Genomic DNA, 9,225 nt, shown 5'->3' on the forward strand with positions numbered 1-9,225 from the left:
ACACTCGAAATCGAAGACTTGCCAACCGAGAAACGCTACTCAAACACACACTATCAGCGAGCAATATCAAAAGAGCAGGAAACTCGAGCAAAGTGTGCTATTATATACTTAACAACTCTTTTTTATACTTTCTACACCCTCGAAACCACAATTACCGCAACTCCACGCTCGCCGATAACAATTTACACGAATATAACTCGAGGAAAATTCTTCACCAGGTGTGTTCAAATAAAGCACATTCGTACATGCACTCTCGACTGCTCTTCTCGGAACGATGTTCTCGAGTAGGCGTGCCCTAACAAGCTTGTAGCTAATTACGCTTCCGTTTATCTGGAAACGATCAATCCAAGGCAGCAAGCGTAATCTTCGATCGATCCACGACCAGCTTAGAACGGTTATCATTTCCATTCAACGTACTGAAAGTTCGTTAAGTGGAAACGGAAAGGTGTCTGTCTTATCGGCGCTAAATTCGAAAACTTTTGAGCACTTTCTTTTTCAGAAGTGTGCCACAGATATCGAAGCGAAATTTTAAGCAGACGTTTGCTGAACCTTCTTGCGCATGTTTGCTTGTTGGAATTTGAAAATGTTGCTTGGAACTGAAGATAGAATTTTTTTATGGAATACTGTTTTCTGTGAGAACGAACTCATGAGGAATAGAGTGACTCAAATTTGGTTTTAGTGTACGTGGTGTACGTGGAGTTTGGGAATTTGTGCTTCTGTGAAATCGCGATTGAAGCGAAATACAAGTTTTTGAAGAATAGCATTTTCAGTAAGAAGGAACTCACGAGGAATAGAGTGATTGAGATTTGGTTTCAATTTTTCTTAGGATTTCTGAGGAAAAGTATGCGTAGAGCTTGAAAATTTTGAGCACTGTTACCCCTTTCATCTGTTACTAAAATTCTTTCCCTCTCTAATTTTCTAGAAATTACTCATTTTCCTTAAACGAAGCATTGTAATTTCCCTGCTGAAGTAAATAAAGTCACCCCCAAAGGAGAACTTAAAAAGAATTACATATTCACAATTTCTGGGGTCGTGCACTCACCTGCAAAAAGTGTAACAAGTTATCCACTCGTCTGATTTTAATAAATTTCATATCATTTCAAAAGACACGTTACGAAGGCTAATGCATCATTTATTCTGCTCTCAAAAACTGAAATTTTTCACGAAGACTAATATTCTGCTCTCAGAAACTGAAATTTTTCACAAAGTCCAGTACACATTTCTTTCTCTCCCTCTTTTCTTCAAAAATTGATTTTTCCACCGGAGAACACCTTTCCGTCTCACCTGAAGCGTTGGACCTCTGTCGTCCACGTGTGTCTGTGTTTGTGCGTTAGTCGCGTCGCTAACGATATAGCCGCTCGTTATGGGTCGAGTGTTGGGCCACCTGTTTTCCTCGCCGTTAAAAAGGATAAGTGTGGGAACGTCGGCTGGTCACACATATCGTGCACATTGTAATTCCGACTGTTCACGCAACGCGACGCTTAGCCGGCGGATTATGATAATCCGCGAGAAGCCATTGTCCTGGCACGACATCGGGGGGAGGTTCTGCGGCTCGCGAATAAGCCGCTCGGAATAATTACCAGCCGCTTTTAGGGTCGAGGTAAGTGGAGCAGCTTGGATTAGAGAATCCCTTTCTCGATTCGTTAATGTGCCAATTGGCACACTTCAACCCTTTCTTCCACTCCACTGTTTTTCCAAAAGATGCAAATTCAGAAGAAGAAGAAACTTGTTTTTGCGTTGCTTGCTTGGTAGCTTTACAGGAGGATTTATGAAACTTTTGTAAATAATCGCTCGAATCACATTTTCAACCAGCATTGATAAAATGAAAAATTGTTCCTTAGATTAGATATTTCTTAAAATAGTACACTTGATTGACACGCACACGAGTGAATATTACATTCACTATACTTCTGTATACACAGAAACCGAAGAAATTTCGACTCCGCCAAAAAAGTGGATTTTTTTCGTCAAATTTGAAGATATCTACGTTGGAAATATTTGATTATTCTGAGCAAGTGTGTCGGAAATTTCGATAAGAATTTGAAAAATTGACGTAGTTTACACGCGAAGGCTTCAAGCAACGTTGAAGTTTCCGATTATTTCAATTGTCAGGTTGAAAAACAGAAATCTGCCGCGGCTAATCGAAACAGGATACGCGTACCTTATCAACGCCGCGGATTCGGACCGCGTTACCCTCGTTCTTATCGCCAGCTCGAGTGGAACGTGGTATTATCAGCGTTGCTTGAATCATTTAGTCTAATTAAATAGTAGCCACCCTTGGCTACGGAACCGAGTATCGTGGAATATGACGACCTGGGCGACAATAAACGCGATAAATAATCAAGGTATGGTAAACGAAATTATACAGCAGAATAATGTGACACGGAGTATTCAGGGAACGGAATGATTGTTCACAGTGCAGAAATGGGTATTTTAATGGAGTACGAAGGAAAATTCGAAGGTTCGTTCCAACGTTTCACGAGTGATCTGTAAATCTCGATTTCTAGGTTCCTACAAAGGATTCTTTCAAATTTCACGATGAAATTGGTGGATAGAGTGTTCAGAGGATACGACGATCGTTCGCTTTAATTCGAAATGAGAAAAAATCCGAGGTTCCGTTAGACTTTCGTTTATAAATCTTCTGAAAGAGGCTTACGAAAATTTTCGGTGTTTTCTCTAATTTTACGATTGATCCATTGTCGGATTTCTTTGAGACCCCTCGATCTCTGTGTCTCTCCAAAGGATTCTTTCAAATTTCTCCATTTTTCCAAATTCACGATTGAACAGTTCAAATTTAAATACACTTTAATTGAGAATTTTTCAAAATCCACAGTTTCGTTAGACTTCCGCTTCTAAATCTTCTCGAAGAGTTTCACGAAAGTTTTCGGTGTTCTCTCCAATTTCACGATTGATCCATTGTCAGATTTCTCTAAAACCTCGATCTCGATGTCTCTCCAAAGAAGTCTTCCAAGTTTCACGATTGAACAATTCAAACTTAAGCACACTTCGTTCAAAATTCAAAAAATCCGCACTTTCCTTACATCCCCATTTCTAAATCTTCTCATTCCCCTCTTCTTCCCCAATCTTGCAACCGATCCACAACCATATCACTCCCAAATCTCGATCTCCAAGTTCCCCCAAAAGTACCCTCCCAAATTTCTCCAAGTTCCTCTGAAAATTCACGCGCGAAACGATCGAACGAGGGGAATATTCCGTTGATTGGCGATCGAACGAGGAGGAAGCCGCGGTCGCAGCCTCCGTAATGGACGCGCTCGACGGGTTTCTCGTGGCTGAGAAAAGGAAGTCGAGGATAGGCGGAGTTGGCTCGGGCCAATCGTCGAGATGCGCGCCGCCCACGTGTCAGCGGTTCCTCCCTGCAGACTCCGTGCCTCTCGTGACACTCTGCACACCGTCAGGTTCGCCGGAATCTCTTTCCTCCAAGTATCTGCCCTCAGGAGTCTTCTCGCGTCGACGCTTCCGGTCCCTTCTGCTCCTCCACTCCGCGGAACTTCCCTCGAACACGCTTCTATCCTCCCGACAAATGTCCAATTCGAGGAGAAACATACTTGAGCACGCGTTGAAAAATTTTTCGAAAAGGCGTTTTTACCTTTTAAACGCTCTGTGGACGCCTTTTTTCTGCAGAAACGGGGGAAACTTAACAATAAGATGTACATAGCTTGAACGAACTCGTTTGAATAAAATTTATACGTTTTTTGGGCAATAATTGACCGAGCAAGCGCCACCAAAAAATAATTCCGATCGGTACGATTGAAACGACTACGGAAAATAGGACCGCGAAGAGTTAACATTTGAAAAACACGGGAGAAAGCCTGGAAACCTGAAATTTGCGTTGAAAATGACAACAAATGTAGTATCGGGGCCTCCATACCCAAATAGGAAACCTCGAAGGGAGAATAGAGAGGGAGTGGTTGGCGTAGCGCACAAAGGGTTCGATTCCCGTTGGGTCCTTCAGTATTTTTTCCTAGATTCTTACACAAATATAATCCATAAAATAACAATCGTAACGAACAGCGATAAATATTATTTATTCGTAATTTGCACGCTTGATATCTCGATTTTCACGATTTCGACGTCTCGCGTGAGAAAACTGTCTTATCTAATACGCAGACCTAAACGCCAGACCCATTGGCGGTGTCGACCCTTCGACAGTTTACTCCGAGTGAGAGACTCCGACAGTGCGTTAAATGACAAACAGTTCAACTCGAGAGAGACTTTTAGGAAGAAAGTTGGAAATGGACGAGCTACTGTTATCAGAACTGTGACGTAGGGATCTGTACACTGTCTCAACTCTTTGCGGTCGTATTTTCCGTCGGAATTATATTTTTGCAGCACGCACTCGGTCTATTACTGCCTCAAAAGACGCGTAAACTTTATTCAAACGAGTTTCTTCAAGCCGTATGCGTATCATTACTATTTTCTCCTCGTTTCTGCAGGCATAGTTAAGAAGAGTTAATAATCACACACGACGTAGTAATTATCAAAGAATTTTGTCGAATGTTCAATGAATCCTATTGTATGGAAGATAAGTAGAATCTTTGGAACACGTGAAAGGTGTTAAAACGTTGGCAATTTTCCCTGTATTTTCCAGGAGGCTACAATCATCTACGCAGTCCCGTGTGCCAAGATGAGAATCAGAGGGATGAAACCTCGCCACCGCCCCATAGCCATACCACTCAACCGCCCAACTCTCATTCCACCACTCCAAACAGCAACAACAACAATAATAACAATAACAACGCGAACAATGCGTATCTACATTTACGGAACTTAAACCAGCTCAAAACGGAGTGTAAGTTGCATTGTCGTCTTGACAAAATATAAACAACGAATTGCATTCCTTTTGAACCCTTTGAGTGCCAAGTATTCGACATCGAAAAGTGCCGCCGCGTCGAGCCACGAAGTGTAAATTTTATTTCTTATAATCTGTCTATCTTTTTATAAAAAATTGAACAAGAATGCATAAATAATTTTGTCTCTGCTTCGTGTTATTTCGAAACAGTCGTATTAGGGTGAAAATGTCCGAATTTTTGGAACTTTTCGGCATCGAATGAAAGAAGCGCGATGGCATTTTTCGGTCAGATTTGAAATAGTTGAATAGAAATTTGTTCCCTTCTTACGTTGAATCGGTTTTTACGATTTGTCGAAACAGCAAACTACAGTAATCACCATATAACGGAGCACCTGCAAGGTGGCGGAGGTGGTTTGACGAGCGGCAACGATCTCGCGGCTACAGGGACCAACGAGAGCGACCTCAGGGTTAACCAAACACCGACAGAGAGTTACATGACTCCTGCACACTATTCCGGATACGACGAGGCCTCTGAGTATCATAGTCTACCGCAGGATCATCAGCCTCCTCATCCCTACAACATCGACGGCTCGCCGGAATTTTACAGCACCAGTGGAATTCACCTCGAGCCGAAGTATCAGCCGTCGTTGTTCAATAAAAATTATCCACGAGGTAAATACCCGTAATTTCGTTGGACGTTTGTCAACCCTTTCGATACTACTGTGCGGTGATTAAGACGTTGACACAGTTTACCTGCAGGTTGAAGCACAGGGGACAGGGAAATTGAGCTTTGCCAAATCTCTCCTCTAAGAGATCTTAGTTTTAGGATATTACCTCGCTCTATGAGGTACAGTAAATCCTCCTATAACGCGGTACTCTCATAACGCGGTGCAAAAATTGCGATGGCCCTCCTATAACGCGGTACTCTCATAACGCATTACTCTCATAACGCGGAGCAAAAATTGCGACGACCCTCCTATAACGCGGTACTTTTGAAACGCGTTTTCCATTTAACGCGGTACTTTTAAAACGCATTTTCCATATAAAGCGTTACTCTCATAACGCGTTACTCTCATAACGCTTTACTCTCATAACGCGGAGCAAAAATTGCGACGACCCTCCTATAACGCGGTACTTTTGAAACGCGTTTTCCATATAACGCGGTACTTTTAAAACGCATTTTCCATATAACGCGTTACTCTCATAACGCATTACTCTCATTACGCGTTACTCTCATAACGCGTTACTCTCATAACGCGTTACTCTCATAACGCGTTACTCTCATAACGCGTTACTCTCATAACGCGGTGCAAAAATTTCGACGGCCCTCCTATAGCGCGGTACTTTTGAAACGCGTTTTCCATATAACGCGGTACTTTTAAAACGCATTTTCCATATAACGCGTTACTCTCATAACGCATTACTCTCATTACGCGTTACTCTCATAACGCGTTACTCTCATAACGCGTTACTCTCATAACGCGTTACTCTCATAACGCGTTACTCTCATAACGCGGTGCAAAAATTTCGACGGCCCTCCTATAGCGCGGTACTTTTGAAACGCGTTTTCCATATAACGCGGTACTCTCATAACGTGGAGCGAAAATTGCGACGGCCCTCCTGTAACGCGGTACTTTTGAAACGCTGTTTCCATATAACGCGGTAAGCTTATAACGTTGTTTCTCTATATAACAACTCAATTAGCTGAAGCAGTCTCCGTCCTATAGCGCGGTACTTTTGAAACGCGTTTTCCATATAACGCGGTACTCTCATAACGTGGAGCAAAAATTGCGACGGCCCTCCTGTAACGCGGTAAGCTTATAACGTTGTTTCTCTATATAACAACTCAATTAGCTGAAGCAGTCTCCGCCCTATAGCATAAATTTTTCTATTAGTGTAAACCCTCCTATAACGCGGTACTCTCATAACGCGTTACTCTCATAACACGTTACTCTCATATCGCGGTACGAATTAATCGCGTTATAGGAAGGTTGACTGTATCTCACTCTCTCGCACTTCTTTTCATTCGCGATCTTCGCTGCGCGACGAACTTCTTTATACGATCAACTCAGCCACTAACGAGAACGTACGTGAATAGAGATGTCCTGTGATTATCCTGTCCCCTGTGCTATTTTACCTTGTGCGACAATCTCATCTTCGCACAGTTACACAGGCAGATATGAATCTCTCTTTTGGCACAAATACTCGATTTTTGCTCACGTAAAAAGGCACATTTCTAATTTCGTTCGTTTCACAACAGAGAGCAGATTTATTTCTCGAGCTATCACTCTGTCGGTGTGTAATAATTACTGTTACACGGCAGAGTCAGCTGTTAATGTGACTCCGTTGTCCCTCTTTTTAAGTCGAACCACTCGAGGAATTTACTCGAGGCATAGGTGTAGTGCACTAAAAAGAATTTACTTACTGGTGTAACTGGTTTGCCTACGGATGAGACGAGTTTCGGGTTGTTTAAGTTATAAATTATCCCAAGATCCCAGGAAGCGAATTTCCACGACAGATGTGAGAAAATAGCGTTTGCAATTTCTTGCCCATGCGGTGACCAGCTGCTCTTGTCCACAAAGAATATTCTTTTATTGGGGGTGGTTTCGTTGGTTTCCTTTATTGCGCTAAAAGATTTACCGATACCTGAGCCGTGTGTCTGTTACGCATGTGTTACACAAGTCACACAGAGAAAGAGCGTTCAGTGCCCACGGTGACCTGTTTCGAAAGGGTTAAGATTGATTTCTAGCGATTACTAAGAGTTTGATTTTTCGAAAACAGGTCGCTATCACGAGGGATACAGTGAGAGCGGCGGATATGGACAGTACGACGCGACGCCATTCCAAACGGTTCCAGGAAGCGGAAGCGGAGGTGGAGGTGGCGGCGTTGGTGGTGACCAATGGGGTGTTGGTCCCCTGGAACACTTGCCTCATCATCCAGCGTTCCTTGCTGGACTTGCTCCAAGAGACTCTTCGAATCCTCATCATCCATCGTCCATTGGGAATAATCCTGATCAGAAGCCTCTGTTGCAGAGCGCGATGATCCCCGGTTATACAAGTAATTCATTCAACTTGTAATCTATCAACACGTTCACCTGCCACGTTAGATTTTTTCATCTTGCTCTATCAGGGAGAGCCGCGAGAGAATTTTCATTATTCTAAGCATAATATTGTATTATGCTTTGTTATTATTATTTTTTTTTTAATTCAAAATAATGTCTAGTTAGCTGTGATGTACCAGAATCTTTTAGTTGACGATGTTCGTTTTATTTTAATTATTCTAAACATTTGAGACACTCTGGTCACCGATGACCACCGTGGCCTTGTCGAGGAAACAATCTCTGGTCACAGGTGAATAACACGGCAGTGAACGTGTTAAGTGTACGAAATAAATAATAGAAATGATTCTGACGAGTAAATGAGATATATTTGACGAAAGATAAATCAATTTTATATTAACTCTTTCACTGCTATTGGCGCCTATAGGCGCTATTGTAGACAAATTTAAAATGATATATAAATTAGATAAATTAATTTATATTTTAGATTGACAATGATTTCTTTAAGAAGATTCTCTAACGATTTTATTTCCTCACTCTTCCAGGCAGCGGTCCCTGCTTTACCGGCTCCGGGAAAAAAAAACCATTCAACTCTGGCAGTTTCTGTTAGAGTTACTAACAGACAAATCATGCCAAGGCTTTATCTCGTGGACCGGTGACGGCTGGGAGTTCAAGCTGACAGACCCAGACGAAGTGGCACGTCGCTGGGGTATCCGCAAGAACAAGCCGAAAATGAACTACGAGAAGCTGAGCCGTGGTCTCCGCTATTATTATGACAAGAACATTATACACAAAACCGCTGGTAAACGATACGTTTACCGTTTCGTCTGTGACTTACAGAGTCTCTTAGGGTAAGTGCGCAACGTTTTCTCTGTTGCTTACCGACATACGTTAACTGCGAGAATTTCCTACAGCTGCTTGCTACTTCTTTCTCTTTGCTTATATTATTGGTAACGAATCGTTGTGTTATTTATGGTGTTGTTCCATTGTAGATACAGTCCGGAAGAACTCCACGCAATGGTAGATTTGAAGCCAGAGAAGAAGGAAGAAGACTGAGTTTTTGTTATTGGACGTGTTTGAGGACTGTGTCGTTTTGCTAATAAAAAAAAAGAAGAAACAAGAGGGTGAGAGACGGAGAGAGGGAGAGAGAGGAATATAAGGAGAAATTCCTAGGATATCGCACAGGAACAAAGTTGATACTGCTATAATGTAAACGAACAATGTGAAACGAACAAATGAGAGAGAGAGAGAGCGGAGAAACTAAGTAACTGGTGTATTATTAACGAAACGAATAATTCTTCAAATGAGAATAATAGAAGAACACGAACCAATTCGACGTGTCTTCTAACGTTCAGAC

At 42.2% G+C, this 9,225-nt stretch overlaps 1 protein-coding gene across 1 annotated transcript in view; it reads left to right on the top strand.

Annotated features, from left to right (window-relative positions):
• LOC108573541 (ETS-like protein pointed) overlaps window positions 1-9,119 on the top strand; it is a 177,638-nt gene extending 168,519 nt beyond the window's left edge. Inside the window, 6 exon segments of the mRNA XM_017936007.1 lie at window positions 4,610-4,810; window positions 5,171-5,482; window positions 7,592-7,867; window positions 8,414-8,442; window positions 8,445-8,719; window positions 8,861-9,119. Coding sequence (XP_017791496.1) covers window positions 4,610-4,810; window positions 5,171-5,482; window positions 7,592-7,867; window positions 8,414-8,442; window positions 8,445-8,719; window positions 8,861-8,924 — 1,157 coding nt within the window. The 3' untranslated portion in view covers window positions 8,925-9,119.
• The last annotated feature ends 106 nt before the right edge of the window (window positions 9,120-9,225 follow it).

The sequence above is a fragment of the Habropoda laboriosa genome, unplaced genomic scaffold, assembly GCF_001263275.1.
Source record: "Habropoda laboriosa isolate 0110345459 unplaced genomic scaffold, ASM126327v1 scaffold20, whole genome shotgun sequence".
Classification (NCBI taxonomy): domain Eukaryota; kingdom Metazoa; phylum Arthropoda; class Insecta; order Hymenoptera; family Apidae; genus Habropoda; species Habropoda laboriosa.